This window comes from Trachurus japonicus, chromosome 3, assembly GCF_045865225.1.
Source record: "Trachurus japonicus isolate A0001 chromosome 3, Traja_1.0".
In the NCBI taxonomy this organism is placed as follows: Eukaryota; Metazoa; Chordata; class Actinopteri; order Carangiformes; family Carangidae; genus Trachurus; species Trachurus japonicus.
This window is the reverse complement of record NC_140909.1, coordinates 10,229,194-10,246,663: the sequence shown is the minus strand read 5'-3', so window position 1 is coordinate 10,246,663 and position 17,470 is coordinate 10,229,194. Positions and strand designations below refer to the sequence as shown.

The 17,470-nt window shown below is 39.8% G+C and overlaps 3 protein-coding genes across 11 annotated transcripts in view; 2 read left to right on the top strand and 1 right to left on the bottom strand.

The window, feature by feature from the left end:
- dennd5a (DENN/MADD domain containing 5A) overlaps positions 1-12,091 on the top strand; it is a 36,864-nt gene extending 24,773 nt beyond the window's left edge. For all 8 annotated transcript variants that reach the window (XM_085760566.1, XM_085760562.1, XM_085760563.1 and 5 more), the window contains 11 exons: positions 44-131; positions 220-307; positions 4,153-4,281; positions 5,308-5,429; positions 5,528-5,673; positions 6,460-6,578; positions 6,668-6,849; positions 7,159-7,241; positions 9,256-9,379; positions 9,909-10,077; positions 10,549-12,091. In XM_085760566.1, the coding sequence (XP_085616692.1) occupies positions 44-131; positions 220-307; positions 4,153-4,281; positions 5,308-5,429; positions 5,528-5,673; positions 6,460-6,578; positions 6,668-6,849; positions 7,159-7,241; positions 9,256-9,379; positions 9,909-10,077; positions 10,549-10,732 (1,434 nt within the window). In that variant the 3' untranslated portion in view covers positions 10,733-12,091. The remainder of the gene's footprint in view (positions 1-43; positions 132-219; positions 308-4,152; positions 4,282-5,307; positions 5,430-5,527; positions 5,674-6,459; positions 6,579-6,667; positions 6,850-7,158; positions 7,242-9,255; positions 9,380-9,908; positions 10,078-10,548) is intronic.
- Positions 1-17,470, bottom strand: part of vat1l (vesicle amine transport 1-like) — a 321,886-nt gene that overhangs the window by 56,801 nt on the left and 247,615 nt on the right. The window lies entirely within an intron of this gene.
- On the top strand, positions 12,842-16,647 carry sinhcafl (SIN3-HDAC complex associated factor, like). Of its 2 annotated transcripts, none has more exons than XM_085760627.1 (6): positions 12,842-12,917; positions 14,090-14,258; positions 14,434-14,533; positions 14,622-14,736; positions 15,338-15,488; positions 15,603-16,647. In XM_085760627.1, the coding sequence occupies exons 2-6, from the start codon at positions 14,131-14,133 to the stop codon at positions 15,784-15,786; spliced, it is 678 nt and encodes a 225-aa protein (XP_085616753.1). In that variant the 5' UTR covers positions 12,842-12,917; positions 14,090-14,130; the 3' UTR covers positions 15,787-16,647. The 2 variants fall into 2 exon arrangements, with proteins under 2 accessions (XP_085616753.1, XP_085616744.1); XM_085760618.1 differs by having other exon boundaries at positions 12,873-12,917; positions 15,335-15,488.

Here is a 17,470-nt window from a genome sequence, read left to right as displayed (position 1 = left end):
TCTAAGAACAAATAGTGACTCTGTTGTATCTTGTCTCTTTCAGGGTAAATCAGCCCTGTGGTCCCACCTTCTGCACTACCAGGAGAGTAAAGAGAAGAAGAACGCAACCCCAGGTGGTTTAGGACCTCCAGGTAAAGACTGAAACAGTTCCTTTAATGTGCACAATTGATAATGAACTTTCATTTACATTGAAGATTTTTTTTATTTCTCACATTTCAGGTTTCATTCATGACACCGAGCGCCGCAAATCTGATGGTGGTGGTTTAGCCATGCCGCCTCTGAAAATCTCCCTGATCCAGGACATGAGGTGAGGGGGACTGGGGACAGTTTAGAGGGGAAGCAATGTCCATCTTAATATAGGAATAAAGGCATTGCGTCACTTCATTTCATCCAGTGTACAAACAGATGTTTAAAATCTGCACCAGCTGCTGATCACTATCTGGGAAGTAAGGCTAAGACTGCCCCCTTGTGGGAGACCGTCAAACAGCATCCAGTTGTCACAACCTGTTTCAGAGTTGAGAGTGTTCCCGTCATAATTACTGTCCAAGTAGAGTCTCTACATCCACAAATGGATTCTCAGAGAGACAAATAATAAATTCACACAAGAACCCACATATTGGCTTCATTCTTGCCACTTGTGTCTCATCCTCATCAACAGAACTTTTAGGCCAAATGTAATCAGACTGGTTTTTTATTTTTTTATTTTGTATCTATTATAAGGGCTTCTTCATAACCACACCAGTCTAACCACCGGATGTAACCTTCTCTATCTCTATTCTATTTCTATCTTATTGTAAGGGTGATTCATTTTTACTCCATAGACAAATTAACTTATGGATCTGAATCATAATAACTACTGATATTTTAAATATCATTTTTTTTCATATATTTGTTTCATTTTTATTTTGTATCTATTATAAGGGCTTCTTCATAACCACACCAGTCTAACCACCGGATGTAACCTTCTCTATCTCTATTCTATTTCTATCTTATTGTAAGGGTTAACTGTGATTCATTTTTACTCCATAGACAAATTAACTTATGGATCTGAATCATAATAACTACTGATATTTTAAATATCACTTTTTTTCATATATTTGTTTCATTCCCATATTATGCATATGTTTGGTCGAATAAACGAAATAATTTTAAATGATGCTACGAAGAAATACAGCAGTTTTTCTAATTTGAAAGGCAGGGACAAGATTTTGCTTGATAAAGAAAGTCTGTTGCAATTTTTTTTCCTGATTAATCAATGAATCACTTTACTGTTTCAGTGTGACCTTTGTTTTACGTAAAGTAACACATATCAAAGACAAATCATCACAGAGGCAACAGTGGCCTCGGGTTCAATTCCACCCCCGGCAGGCCTTTACTGCATGTCGTTCCCTCTCTCTCTCACTCCCTATTTCCTGTTTTTTCCAAATGTCCTCTATCATAAAGACACAAAAAAGCCTCAAAAAGTACTTCAATAGTTGAGACTTTAAATATGTTGTAACAGTTTAACCCAGTTTCTTAATAGTTTAACAAAACAAACTCTTGACATGATTGTACTTTGACTGATAGTGCGGTTTATGTTTTTGTCCTGTCAAGTGCAAGCATAAGGCAGTATGATAAGATCACATACTAAGATAAGTTAGAATGAATTGCTAACCACATATGTCCTCTGAAACATGTAGTGGTATATAAACAAAGATATTGATCTACACACACAGCATGTTTGCCAGATTTTAAAGCTTATAAGAAAGCAGCGGCGTATTTTTCTAGTCTAGTTCTCATGGGCACAATATCTCAGTAATGCCTTGACCGAACAACTTTAAATTGGGCCCAAACATTTACTGATAGTTTGCGGTGGCTAAAGGTCACACGGTTTTGGCCTGTGACTGCAGTGACTGCAATATTTCCACATTTTCCCTAAGGAAATCTCTTTAAATTTAGCACTTGGGGTGTTGACTCTATGAGATTTTGGGGGTCAAAGGTCAAGGGACCTCACAAAACACGATTCGAGTGTTGTGAATGTAATATCTCCCTACCACCTGAAGGAAATTTCTTCACAAATGTCCAATTGGACTCAAAGACGAACTGATCAGACTTTTTACACCAGTGATCAGTGTTTCATATTTTTCTGGATAAACAGAGATCTAACCTGAAACTAGTCTCAGTGGCTGAGGCAAACAACTATGAGGCATCTAGTTCTAACTTCTGGAGGTGGGGAAACTTTCTGCATGTGATCAGATAGCAGAGATAGTCAGATATGAGACTGAAAAAGAGGGAGGAGATGACAATGCAACAATGCATCAATGTCCCCAGTCACACGTGAGCAAGTGACGCTGCAATTACACAACCACAGTCCCACTCCACACCCATTGTCCTCATCGATTTTTACTCTATAGCATTTATACAATAGAAAACAACAGCATCTCAGTGACCTTGAGAGCCTCTTGTGTCTCCCATGAATGCTTTAACACCTGTGTGCGTGCGTGGAGGCGATGGCAGCCATCACTGTCGTCATGTCGTCTACCGTTCCCAGCCAGAGCCGAGGAGCCGGGGGTTTGTGTTGCGTGTTGGCGGCGCGGAGTGAGTCCGTGTAAGAGCGCGTTACTTCCAGCCTAATTACCAGACCCCCCGCCAGTCTGACTGAGCAGAGAGGAGGGTTAGGGTCAGCTCAGGGCAACACACACACACACTCAGCTCTACTCTGCTGATACACAGACCCTCCTCCACGCACACGTCTGGTGCCATGGTCGTCAACGGAAGCAACCACCACCCTCCCGTAATGAGATGTAATAATTTATGATATTGTCTGAACATGCGGTAAATATTTTTACTAAAAGTGAAGGGTTAATCTTAAAAATTTGCACATTTTTTATCTTATCAAAGATGGTGAGCTCATATCTCTGTTGCTAAGTGTTTTTAAAGTAAGAGGTAAACACTAGTAGTACACGTAGTAGATGTTTTCGTCTGTTGCTATGGAGATAACGAGCAGAGGAAACTGGGTTACGTGGGGCAGAGTGAGAGTAGAGGGTGGAGACGGCGAGGGGGGATGGATGAGGAGACATGACGAGCTCTTAGCAGACGAGCTTATGGCACAGGTGGAGTGGAAGGGAATGTGTCTGGACGTCGGAGGCATGATAGTGGCTCGGAGCGATGGCATGGGACCGACCCGCACACACACACACACACACACACACACAGGGAGTCCGAGAGGCAGAATAAGACATTCATGTCTGTGGCTGTAACAGTGATTCAGCTTGAATGGTGCTGGAGAAATACAGAGTCAGGAGAAATTATAAAGATTCGTCAATACTGACACAGATACTGTCTTTAACGGAAACCAAGAATATCACTATAGGTTGGTGTCAGACTATCACTGAATTGAAGATTTTTAAAATAATACTGGTAATGCTGAAGTGATAAATCCCTTTTTTCAGTTGTCAAATGATGAGCAAATACTGAAACTTGCCAAAAAACTTCTGTTTCATTTTATCAAGCCAAAATGCCAAATGTTCACATTTGTGTTTCAAGAGAATTTTCTTTGCTTCTTATCACTGGAAATGAAATGTCTTTCCCCTTTTAACTGCTAATTAAAAAGAAATAGAAATTCAAAGACATCAAGGTTTGAAAACTTGTGACTGGCTTATTTTCACCATTGCATGATGTTTTATGGATTTCATAATTAAAGAAAAACACAGAGAAGCAGATTAATTAAAACAAGGAAGTTAATGTTAATAGCAACCCCAAACATTTGTTTAATGTCAATACATGAAAGTGCACAGACAAACAAGTATGGTTCGATTGCGCATTATTGCTCTTGTGGGCAGTGCAGCGTACATGAAATGAAGAGCACCAGTTGCCTTTAGCTTCATCTGGCCCAGGGTGTTTCCTGCATGTTGATAATCCTTTTTGATGTTTGCAAACACAGTTCACAGTGGATTTTTTCCTTTGCAGCTATAAAATGTAGTGGTCACACACTTAGTGACAAAATAGCAAGCCATGATACTCAGTGATGTGTTTGATGCAGTTAATTACCTTCTCCAGACATGTTGTACGGACGTATGAACTCATTTTCATTTTCACACAATGAAAAATGGGGCAAAAGCTCTTGAAATGACATCTTCTGACATCTGTCTGGTCTGTTATTTTATTTTTCAGACACATTCAGAACATCAGCGAGATCAAGACGGATGTGGGCAAGGCCAGAGCCTGGGTTCGCCTCTCAATGGAGAAGAAGCTGCTTTCCAGACACCTGAAGCAGCTTCTTTCAGACCACGAGCTGACAAAGTGAGCAAAAAACAACCTCTTACTTATCATTAAACGTATTAATTAAAGCAGAAGTAAGTGATATATTTGTGTTAATATAAGTCTTAAATAGTTATATCTTCCGACAGCAATCACTTACATAGAGTGTTTGGTCTGAAACACGGGTCTGTCAGTCACTCTGCTCTGCTCTGAGCCGAGGAGAAAACATTTATCGTATCCTACAGTTTTTATCCAATGAGGAGAGAGAACGGCATGCAGGGCTGTGTGTGCAGCCAAGGAACGCCGTGAATGTGGCGACGTAGGGACGAGGACTGTTATGGTGCGTTCAAGGAAACTCGTATTTTTCCGACCGTGAAGTCGTACCAGTTCGATCTGGTACGAGTTCACGGGTCGGAAGTTACGAGTGGCTGTTATAGTGACTTTCACAAGTAAAACAGGTCGGAAAAACACGAGTGGGTTGCCTGGAACGCTACAAAGTCGTAAGTTGTGACTTGAAGCTGTAATTTACGATTTCAAAAGCCTGCCTGGAACGCAGCATTAGCGAAAACGACCGGACCACTCACTTCTGCTTTAACTACAACAATGAGTCTAAATACAACAATATAAAGATCAGGAAGTATCTTGTCCTACCTGTTCTATATTGTTATCCTAACTCTGTCTATTTGTTTGTGTAGGAATGTCTGTCTCATATGAAATTAAGATGATATGCTAGGTGCCCATTTATAATACATTCACTCTTTTGAAATTTCAAAGCATCATCCTGCAGTCCGCTGCCACATAAATAATTCACTGCGCTCTTCATAATTGATATCTGAGTGGTGAACTGGGTCACAGGGATGTCTGTCTGCCTTTGTGACCTTACACAGTCATTTGTTCTACTTTATATCAAACCAAACACCACCAACCAACACACTTTGCTGCTCATTTGCCCCTACAATAATCATCACAGTTGAGAAGTGGAACCATTTAAAAAAAATAATTACAATTTCTGGGTATAAAAATGAATGATTATTGTTACAATAAATGAGCTTTTTTGTTTTCTTTTAGAAAACTGTACAAGCGATATGCTTTCCTTCGCTGTGATGATGAGAAGGAGCAGTTTCTTTACCACCTACTTTCTTTTAACGCTGTGGATTACTTCTGTTTCACCAACGTCTTTACAACCATCAGTGAGTGCTGTTTTGATCCCACACAGCATGGCAACAATATCACTAAACAAGGGCTTCTTTGTGATCTTATATGATGTTTTCATGTATCTCTCCTCCAGTGATACCCTACCATGTGGTGGTTGTTCCCAGTAAGAAGCTGGGTGGCTCTATGTTCACCGCCAACCCCTGGGTGTGTGTTTCTGGTGAGCTGGCAGAGACTGGAGTCCTGCAGGTCCCCAGAAATACTCTGGAGATCACTTTCGAGGTTGGTGATTAGTAACCGATAAAGAGTAATTCCTCTTTATTGCAACTTTTTTTTGTAGTTTTAGTTCTCTAAGGAGCAACAGAGGTGCAGCTGTTTACCCAGATTATCTAAACCAGAGGTGTCAAACTCATTTTAGTTCAGGGGCCACAAACGGCGCAATTTGATCTCAAGTGGGCCGGACCACTAAAATATTAGCATGATAACCTATAAATATAAAGAACTTTGAATTTTTCCCTTTATTTTAGTACATTATTTGGTATGTAGGACAGGCATTAATATAAGCATTATGCTTATTTTGTCGATAATGTTTGTGTCGATAATGTTTGCTATTGTGTGATGTGACTGAATAAAGAATTCCAATCAATCAATTATTAAGATGTTTACAGTACATGAACTATCCTTTTACAAAACATATCATGAACAAGCTGAAATTGCCGGGCCGGTTTTGGCCCAAGGGCCGCACGTTTGACACCCCAGATCTAAACCATCTTTTTTGATTTACTGGACTAGAGTGGACTGACAGTGACATGTCAGTAGAAACAAAACTGTAAATAACATATGACAAGTCAAAGTTAACCATAGATATTGGGTAATAAGAGTTATTGAATGCTTACAATGGATAATAATAATTGGGTAATAATTTCCCTTTACACAGTTGTTGTGTCTTCCAGATGTGTCAGTAAAATGCTTTTCATTTAACAAAATATAGTGAGCTAATGCCTTGTGTTGTGGTTTTGGTTTTTGGTTTAGGTGCTTGACACTTAACATGTTTCTTTTTCCCCTCAGTGCCAAAATCTGGGCAAACTCACCACAGTACAAATGGGCCACGATAACTCAGGACTCTACGCCAAGTGGCTTGTGGAGTGTGTTGTTGTCCGTAACGAAATCACAGGCCACACGTACAAGTAAGCACACCTTGTGACGAACATTTCACCGACCATCGATTTGACCAGACAGTTGTCTAAGGCATGAACTCGCCGTCTCTGTCGTGCAGGTTTCCGTGCGGCCGGTGGCTAGGGAAGGGCGTGGACGACGGCAGTCTGGAGCGGATCCTGGTGGGAGAGCTGATGACCCCCACCACAGAGAACGATGAGAGGATGTGTCGCACACCCCCGATGCAGCAGTCCCCGGGGATGATGAGGAGGTTTGTTACCATCTCGCCAAACAGCAAACCAAGTAAGTTCCTCAGGTCATCTTTGCAAACTCCTCCGTAACCGTGTTGTATGTAGATATTTGTTATAATCTAACAGAAAGGAAACATCTGCCCCTTTTGGATTTTCCTCTTTACACCTCAGTTTGAGATTGTCCAATGTCCCCCACTTTTTGTGCTCATTAACGCTTGAACCTTCACTGGTTAAAAATCCAAATGCATGAATGAGAAAACTCAATGACAAGTGGGTAAAACCTGGATGGGAGTGTTTGTTTTTCCTCTGTGTGTCTGTATTGTCTGACAGCATCTCTGTTTGCCTTTTCCTCCTCACCCAGAGTTAAACACAGGTCAGATCCAGGAGGGAGTGGGAGAGGCCATCAATGGGATTGTGAAGCACTTCCACAAGCCGGAGAAGGAGGTGAGAGACGCCAGCCCAGACAGGCCACAACATGTAGTTCTATTATTCATCACATATGAAGAAAAAGCAGCTTTCTGCTCTGATGGTCCCCGAGCCCCCTTTCATGCATTGTTTCATCACTTTAAAGGAGAATTCCTCCTGTTGTTTTTATTATCAGAATGGTGCCCTATATTTTTCCTGTTCTAGAGGCACCAATTACAAAACACCAATACTAATAATTACTATTCATAGTAGGTAGGGAGATAATTGTGTTACGACTGTAGTGTAATTCAAAGGAGATACCTAGTGAAGATTCTTAAAGTGTATTGTAATTTAACTGTTGATTGCAGGTTTTAAAATTCATCCATTGTGTATTTAAGGTTTTTTTTTTTCTATCATGGAAATCCCCTTCACTTGTACTCCACCTCTCTACAGTACAGACGGGCCTCTGACTTCAGTGGTCCCAGCAGCATCCTTTTCATTATAAACACCTTTGTGTACTTTAGCGCTGTGCTCCCACTTAATAGACCGAACCCAGACCGTACATCACTCAGTAACTACAGATCTGTCCCAGAATGACCCTTTCTAAAACTTATTTTGTCTGAACTGCTACTTTACCAAAACAATGATTCTCGGTGACTGTGCTATCTTTATTCTACTGGACCTAAGTGCTACTGTTAACACACCATCTTAGACTGTCTGAAGCACGATGTTAGCGATATTATCACAGATTTATTTGTGAGATAAGAGCTGAACCAATTTAAGTCTGTCTCAGTCAACATGAATAGATGCTTCTTCACCTCAGCAAACCTGTCGTGTGGGGTCCCCCAAGGCTCTGTCCTGGGCCCCATTCTCTTTGCCAACCACATGCTGCCTTTAACCTTGGTTTTCACCGACCTAAAATCTTTGGCATGATCTCTGACTCTCTGTCCTCAAGGCTGATGAACATGTAGATGCAGTAGTAAAATCCAGATTATTTAATTGTGTACAATCTTCCCCTTTCCTCTCATTCAGTGACTGACTGAATAAAAGCTATGATCTCATGTCCTCCAGGCTTCGCTTCTGTAGTCGCCCTCTTCTCAACTGCAGATGGTCCTCGTAGTGATTCCTGGGGGAGGGATCACATTACCTCCATCCTGGTGTCACTTCATTCACTCCTGATTCATTTTAAAATAAATGTTAAGATTCTGCTGTTTGTTTTTTAAGCTCTCAATAGATTAAATTAAACACCAAGGACCTACTGGTGTGTTCCCAGTCATGACCCATCGCCTGCCCATGTCAATCAGATCTGCCCCATTCATCGACTCTCAAAACGTATATTAATTCCCTCGTATTCAACCCAAGATAAGCAGTCTCCTCTATTCTGTTCATGTTTCTTATATATTTTTGATTTTGAATTTTGATTTAGTATCATTTTTGTCTTGGTGTGGCACAGCACTTTGGTCAGTGTGCTCAAGACGTGCTCTATAAATAAATTTGAATTGAATTGACAGAACAATAACGGGAGGCTGCCAAGAATTAAAGGTTATCCTAAAATTAAAACGCACTTTATCCGTTGTTGTTGTGTTTGTTACTATGGTTATAGTGTATGTGTTGCGTCATACAATATTTCAGTCACGATAGCTTGCCCACTTGCCTCTTGGATGTGTTTTTACCCTCATACTGAAAACTTAAAACTCTTCCATAAAAAAATGTACACTGTCAGCGGTTTAATTCAGCAATGTTCATCAGAAATCTAAATACATTTCCCTCTCGACATAACGATTTATTATTCAAAAGATGCTGTTTCCTCTTGAGAAGAAATATGACCTGAGAGACAGCTGTGTCCCGGCACTCTAATTGCTGCACCTTCCTTCCACCCTTCCTCCTTCCTCCCTCTTTTTCAGTAAAATACTCGGCATGTTGCGTTGGTATCTTAATGGGAAAGCTCGACCTGAGAATTTGCTTCATTGCTTTATTGTTTTCTGATTAGAAAGGACACAACAACTTTTAATTTCTTTAACTATATGCATCTTCTTGTTTTTGCTCTCCACAGAGAGGCAGCCTGACTCTTCTCCTCTGTGGGGAGTACGGCCTCGTCTGGGCTCTGGAGCAAGTTTTCCAGCACGGTTTCAAATCACCACGACTCTTTAAGAATGTCTTCATCTGGGACTTTTTGGGTAAAGACTTAATAACATTACCTCCTTAAGTCTTGAATGTGATATTCCACCCAAAATTGACCGTAAAAAGCTCAAAACAGCAGCTGTGGTCAGTTTAAGTTAAAGCCAGTGAAAGACTCTAATACTGACATATTGAAATAACATTCTCCTGCAGCATGATCCACTTCTCTTCTGTCCAAAACATCTGTTTGTCTCCAACAACAACAGTTTTGAGAAAATACACTTTGCTATTTGTAGCTTGAGGAGAATGTCGTGAAATTACATGAAACTGAAGTAGTGTATTCATCTTTCAGTCACTCATTATTTTGTGTAGTGATGGTTGTATAGTATTAAGAATATCTGTGCAGGCAGGAAATATACTAGGAAATATATAAAGTGATATTTGATACAAAGTGATAGAAATGTCTGGTGTTTCAATGTGAAACCCAAAAGATTTTAGATTAAGTGTTGCAGCAAACAGACCTTTGTATTACTGTACAAACAGTGGCTAACTGGTTTGTATTTTAACTTTTTAAATCTGCTTTAACAGAAAAGGCACAAGTGTACTTTGAAAGTGCAGAGCAGCGGGAGGTAGCTCCAGACGAAAACTGGCAAACAAGAGTGCGCCACTTCTGCCGCTTCATGCGCGCCATCAACAACACATCCAGAAACATCGGCAAGGACGGAAAGTTCCAGATGCTCGTCTGCCTGGGTGCAAGGTAGGCAGGCAGCACTCACTAACACCATGAGACATAATTCCTTAGATAAAACACCCTGTCCCTGCAGCTGAAGTGGATGCACTGCTCTGTGTCTGACCCTTCATCGAGGAGTCAAGAGAAAACGATCTCTCCTTGGAGGATTCTTGAAGTATCAGATATTCCAATGATGCTTCTGTGGAGGGGTGTATGTGCCCTTGTATTGGCTGCATAATGATCTAGTCCTTTGTGTCTTGGTGTAAAGCTCTGTTTTTAAACTCCTTCATACGAATTAAGTCAATTAGTTGATCTATTGAAAAATTAGGGTTAGAAGAATTCATTAAGTTGCCTGTAAAAAAAAAAGTCCACCATTTAAACTTTTTTTTACACTGCCTTGATTTTAAATTATTCATATTGGAGTATTGCAGTTGCATGTTTTTATAGTTTTAAGCTGCTCCATTGACTTCATGTGTGTGTGTTTTCTGCTGCTTTTAGGGACCATTTGCTGCATCACTGGATCGCTCTGCTCGCAGACTGTCCAATCACTGCTCAGATGTACGAGGAGACGGCACTAATTAAGGACCGCTCGTTGGTGAACTCTCTGATCAGAGTGCTACAGACTCTGCAGGAGTTCAACATCACCCTGGAGGCTTCGCTCGTCAAAGGTGTTGGAATCTAAACCAAACCGACCAACTTCCCACCAGTTGTACGTGACCAGGAAGATCACTGGGGACCACTAAAAAGAATAATGGAACCTTTTATATGCAGAAACAGACTTGAACAAAGGACATTTTCTGGCTTATATTAAAGCTACTGTTACATTTGCCATATATTAAGTGCAATGAGCCTTTCAAGATTGGTTGTTATTTTTATCCTCAATGATGTTGCCATTAGATGTTAAAATATGTTTTCTATTATGAACCATGATTTTCACATTACTGACGATGACCTACTTGTGCTATAACGTTTTATTGAAAGCTAAATATTTTCATTGTTATCGTGAACTGCTGACAATGGCTATATTTAAGGGAAAGCGAGGATCAAAGCTGTTAATATATTTTCAGAGAAAAACAGTATTATTTTGTTAAATCAGTCAAGTTGCTTGCTCTGTTGTCAACTCAGATTCCAATGTCATAACGCAGAGCTGAAAGCAAATGATGTAGAAGTATGCTTTATAAGTATGTGTATGACAGGGAGGTTTGTAGAGTGGGAGATGATTCACCTATAGAGGAATTAAAAGGTCATCACATTTGGGCCTTTCCCTGAGAAATGTACAAGTATGCAAATCTTTTACATGGAATACCTTCAGAAGAGAAAACGACCCTTCTTGCATGATAATAAGACTGTGTGGCTTCAGACTGTATACAATGATGGACAGGATATTCAGTGGGATATACAAGAAGTACCCCAAGTTTTTGGTTTGTGTTCCAGACACAAGTCCTCCAAGTGATGCTTGACCCAGCTTTCTGTGCAAAGTTGATCACAATGACAGCCTTCGTGTAAATACCTCCAACCAGCCCTTTCCCTGACCATCATCCTAGCCCTTACACATCTGCCCTCTTCTCTGAACAAAGACAGCGTGATGATCTTCGTAGATGGCTCATAATGAAGGATGATCTCCTGCTCCTCATGTAAGGAGAAAAAAAGGACTGCTTTTTTCCCCCTGCAGATTTTGTCATCATGGTTTCTTGCTATGCAATATCCACACGAGAAAAATTCAGCCCCCTACAAACTCAATATCATGGTGTCTTGAGGTATTACCGGGCCCCTCCTCTGTTACATACATCAAACTTTACTGTGCAGAATAAGAGATTTGATATGTGAAGGACTTCTTTTCTGTGCCAACAATGTCTGGAATGACTGTGTTGTACTCGTCTGTGTACGACCCACACATGAGCATCTTGGGAGATATATATTTTTGTTTTCCAATACGGTTGTACATTTATTGACATAGCTGTGTAATGTAGTGTTTACTAAGTGAGCAACAGTGTACAGTGTAAAAATATATTAAGAATAAAGCATCTGTAATGCGTTAAAATGGGTTTTATTGTGGTAGAGTGAATCAGTTGTTTATACAATATTTATATTATCTGCTGAGTGTGCTTTCTCGGTTGAAGAATGTAGTTTATTTTAAAAATTCACTGCTCTCAGCTCCACTGGTTTTATTCAACAATACTGAACTGAATGCCTTTGATTTCTAGACCTTGGTCCAAATAACAGAACAAAAGAAGCAATTTGATTGAGGTGAAGCAAATTATGATTTAAGTGATGAATGGTTAGTTGGAGCCTTTTACCCCCACTTTGTATTTATTAACACAAAAATAATTAAACCCCGCCACAGAATTCCCGATCAAATAATTATAATCACCTTTGTGTCAAATAAAATCATAGTTATAAGACAATACAGCCGTGATTTAATGGTAATTTTCGCAAACGCGCTGTTTTTTGGTAGATAAACAGTATAATCTCTGCTGAGGGCGCTTTCTCGGCTGAAAAAAATGTAAACAAACTCTTTCGCGCCATGTCAGAAGGCTGTTTTTCTTTAAAGCCTCAGGCCGGGTGGTTTATGGGACTTGGAGTTTGACAGTAGGCCATTAACGATGTGAGTGAACAGCGTTCGCTCGCTCGTTTGACTACACTTCCCAGAATCCACAGCTTCTTAAAAGTACGCAAGGACAGCCGTGATTGGTTGACTCGAGGTTCAAACTCAACGGTCGCACTCCTTATATGGTCGTTGTACGCTCAGCCCTTTCATTACGGCTTTTTATGCAAATGAGATTCTAATGGCCAGCTGTATGCAGCAGTAGTAAGAGCATGCGCAGTGCGTGAAAAGAAATACGGCGAAGATTCAAAGTTTTTGTTCCGTAAGTACGCTGTTATTTCTCTTACACGGAATTTACACTTGTGAAATAGTGCTTGGTTTGTTTGTGTGGGGACAGACTCGTCGCGGCGTGTTGTAATCCGAGCCTGACGCGTGTGTTTACAGTTGCAGCGAGCTAAACGTACAAAGAGTAACCGACTCGACAATGGGATAACGTGGAAGTGAACGAGAGCGTGGCGTGGTTGGAGGTAGCAGACTCGGCTAGCTAGCATGCTAACAGCTAACAACAATGAACCGCATTTGGCGCTCTAGCGGGGAAAAGTTTGAATTTAAAGGGGAACGTGGGTTTACCGCAACTTTTTCGCATTTTAATAAAATCCCGAGAACACACACGCATTGCACAAAGTCGACAGACGTGTGTCGTTTTTTAGACACGCGTGTTGCACATAAATTCAACGAGTAGTAGTAGCCCGGTAGCTTTTTGTTTCTTACTTCAGAAAAGCGCTATTCCCCGCTTTTTGTTTCGACTTCTCTCCGCAGACGAACACGCAGCTAAACGATGTCCCAATATCGCCACTTGAACATTGCATTGGTGCATTTTTGTGCGCGCAAGATTTCAAATGTTCAGAAAAGTCACATTAATGACAGTGGACGATAGTAAAACGCGTGTGTTGGTGGGTGTTAACATCTCTGTGATTCAACTCACTCACGTTAACCGGACCGGGAGCATGTGAAAGTTTGCACTTTGCAACCTGTATTACCTAAATCTAACCCAACCGCTCATTAAGCTTTATTTCCTTGACAACGAAACCGATCATATCTGGTTATAATATTTATCTTATGTCGGTGTTATCTGTTTATAATGTGTTCCCGCGGCTCGGCTTAAAAATTCCTTAAGACACTTGGTTGATTTTTTATTTTTTTCATTATTTATTTGCTTTGGTCGACGTTAATTTGGGTTTTCCAAGTGTTTATGAGCTGCAGATGTGATGCACTGCAATAAAACTGTTTTTTTCATACAGGATATGTTGAAATTATGGTTTTAAAAATTGCTCGCTCATATGTGTCTGAGCGCCTGGTAGGGACCGCCCCCTTCTTCAGTAGTAGAAAGCGCGACTGTCTGCACACATCCACTGTGCTTGTAAAGGGATTGGGACTGGGATTACCGAGCTTTGTTTGTTGTTTATCTTTTTTTTTTTTGTTCCACATCTGCAGGTTTTTTTTTTGCCAGATCATTGACCAACAACAGACAGACTATGTTTGGCTTTCACAAGTCAAAGATCTACCGGAGTAACGACGGATGTTGCATCTGCAAGACCAAGTCCTCCAGCTCCCGGTTCACAGACAGCAGTCGGTATGAGGAGACCTTCAGGCTCTGTTTTGGGTAAGAGCTCCCATTCATTCGTTTATTTACATTTACATTGGGCGTTTGTGTGTTGTTGTTGTTGGTGTCTGTAATTTTTTGCTTGTTTTTGGGACTGTTAAACATAAGCAATGACTCTGTTTATGGTGTTTCAGTGTGTGCATTAATGTTTATTTATTATTTATTATTTATACAGACTGTCAGAGGATCGTGTTGGAGACATTTGCAACGCCTGTGTGTTACTGGTGAAGAGGTGGAAGAAACTGCCTCATGGCTCCAAGAAGAACTGGAACCATGTAAGTGATGCATCCCCACTATAGTGAGAGTAATATTTGTCTGATGTTGGACTTTTTAAATTGACATATTTTTGCTGATGTAACGCAGGTGGTGGATGCCAGAGCTGGGCCGGGCTTCAAGGTGACAAAACCCAAGAAGATCAAGAACAGCGACGGCAAGAAGAAAAGCAAGCTAAAGAAACTTCATAAGTTAAAGAGACAAAGTAAGTTGATATTAAATATTAGGTAATTGCTTAAGAACTGCTCAGACATTAAACACGTTGACTTGAAGTATCTTTGTCGTGCATAATATATAAATGCAATTGCACATTGTCAAATTTTGGTTTTAAAAATGACTGAGCATCTTGTGTCTCTTATATTGGGACGTGCTCTGTGTTGGAAGTTTGCTTTTGAGCTTAAACAGAATACAAACTTTAAGGATTATGTACATAAATGTGAATATTATGAGTAATATGAATATTTGATCAGTTTCTCGGGCATCTATTGTACTAAGCTGGTAATTAATATATTTTGCACTGTATATCAGACAAAGGATTATCAAGATTAATTTCTTGATAATTGTTAGGTCAGTAAAACACTAGAAAATGATGAAAAATGTGTGTTAGCAATGTTAGAGGAAAAAAATCTAAACATTTTTATAATTGGTGAGAGGAAAAAATGGAAAACTCTTTAAAAAACAAAAGTTCCCCCAAAGACATCAAAAGTAGGTGAATTTCTCTAGTAAGTCACAACTGTCAGCAGTTTTCCAGATAAATCTCATGACAGTCCTCTAAGCGTGTGTTGTTTTGTTTTGTTTCCAAGCAGACTCAGATGCCCACAGCACGACCTCCAGCGTGTCTCCTGCCCAGTCTCCCAGTTACAGCAACCAGTCAGACGACGGTTCAGACATCGAGTCTAAACAGAGACGCTCGACTCCCTCCATCTTCTCTTTCTTGGATCGTTCCTACTGGAAAAGGCAGGCTCTACTGTTCAGATTTACGAAATAGTTTTGTCTCCCATTGTAAAATAATTTGACTATATAATATTGACTTATTTAATAATGGTCTATTCTCACCTCTCCTTTTTGTAGACAAAAGGTGTGCTGTGGGATCGTCTACAAAGGACGGTTCGGCGAGGTGATTATCGATCCTCGTCTTTTCAAGCCCTGCTGCAGTTCCAAAAAACAGAAGACACTGGCGTCCACACAAGTGGCCACACATCTTCCAGACACACTTCCTCCACAGCTCCCGGAAGACGCTCAAGAAACCTGGTGATTTGCTTTTCGTTAACTCCCTCTGTAGGGTTATCCATGGCATCCTCCTGGATTTGTCTCCAGTGGCAGACCTCCCATTCCCCCTGTTAGATCAGTTGGTTAGATATTTCTTTTCTGTGTAATATTCCTTTTTTTTTATATGGGTAATTTTTTAACTTTTTGTATAGAGTTAATTTTCTTTTTTTATGAAAAGCTAAAAATGAAAAAAAAAAACAAACTTATGGGCATTAGCGTTATTTATAGAATGAGGAGATAAAATTTGAGGCTCCGTTTCTGATTCTCTTCTGTTTTGATTATTTTTGTATTATGTGATCATAAATGTTTTGTCACTTTTTCATACATATCAAGACTGTTCTTTTTTCCTAATTTGTTAAAATGTAAGTGTGCATATGAAAGACACCAGCTTTTTCTAATACCAGCTTTTTTTGTGTGCGAGTGTAGGAGTGGCTCTTCGTTGCTGCCATGTTTTTGTCCTTTCTGTTTGCTCCGTATGTGCAAATGCGCGAGTCTGTAGTTTTCTAGTACACAGAGGGCTATCAGTGACACCAGGGATCATTAGTACACTGTTCTCCATGAATTAAGCTTTTAATGTGTGTATAGATATGAGCAAATAATCTTCTAACATTCTCACAGCTTAAGCATGCCATGAGTTTGAAACACTCCATTGTAATTTGTTCAGTTTGTGCACATTGACTCATAGATGAGGTTAGACCATGCATGCAGTACATTCCTTTGCCTTTCTGGAATGACAAAAGCGATTTGTATTTATTTCTTTTGTACAGCCTACAATGAAATGAAAATGCATGTTGTAAAGCAAATGTTTTTAAAATGGAATTTGTAAATACAGTGTTTTGGCTCTTGATCCATTCAAACTTTTTTAAATGACAGGAATGGCAAACCACTACTTCTGTAAAAAAAAATGTTTTGTGTGTCTGAAAGGTGCTGAAAAATGTACTTTTACGCTAATTCAGTTAAGTTTTTTTTTTGTTTTTTTAATCTTATTTTCACATCTCATTCTCTCAAACACGTTTCTCTAAAAGATGTGCAAAGCTGTAGCCTGTGCTCTGTGCAGAAATGTGTTTAAACTGTAAACAAACTTAGATGCTTATTTGCAGCATCATTAAATCATTCACTAATGGCTTGCAATGGTAAGCAAGCGGACATTCAGGAAACACAGTCTGTTTTATGGCTACTCTGCTTTTGCCAGAAAAATGCTGTTAGAGAAAACGTGTTTGTGATTGTCATTGCTGTGATTTATTCAGATGCAATTGTCCAAGTTCAAACTATGCAGACATTATGAATGTGAGAAGTTCTCTGGGGATGTCTACCACTTTTGCTGTTTTAGTATTAAGTGGTGGATTGTTTATTCAACCAAATTGAAAAAACAAAACAATTATTTCAGCAATAATCTTACATTTTCCAAATCACGATTCATAATTGTCTCAAGGTATTTCTTATGGTATAATAATGCTCAGATTGCACAGTTTCAGCAACGGTGTGCTTACTGTCTCTCAAATCGATACTGCAGTGACAACGGTTTCTCTTTTCTGTTTTTACAATATTGTTACCAATATCAGACTTCATGAATTGACAGACAATATTCTGTAAAGTTGCTTAATATATAAACTTTTCTGCGGCAGGGTAGTTAAATGCTGAACACGTTCTATTATTCTTTTTAAAAGGAG

What these genes read in the sequence shown, in the direction of transcription:
- sinhcafl (XM_085760618.1), top strand. Translation starts at nt 14,131, where the DNA reads ATGTTTGGCTTTCACAAGTCAAAGATCTACCGGAGTAACGACGGATGT. An exon ending in ACCTTCAGGCTCTGTTTTGG is followed by an intron (nt 14,259 to 14,433) that starts GTAAGAGCTCCC and finishes TTATTTATACAG; the next exon opens with ACTGTCAGAGGATCGTGTTG. An exon ending in TCATAAGTTAAAGAGACAAA is followed by an intron (nt 14,737 to 15,334) that starts GTAAGTTGATAT and finishes TTTGTTTCCAAG; the next exon opens with CAGACTCAGATGCCCACAGC.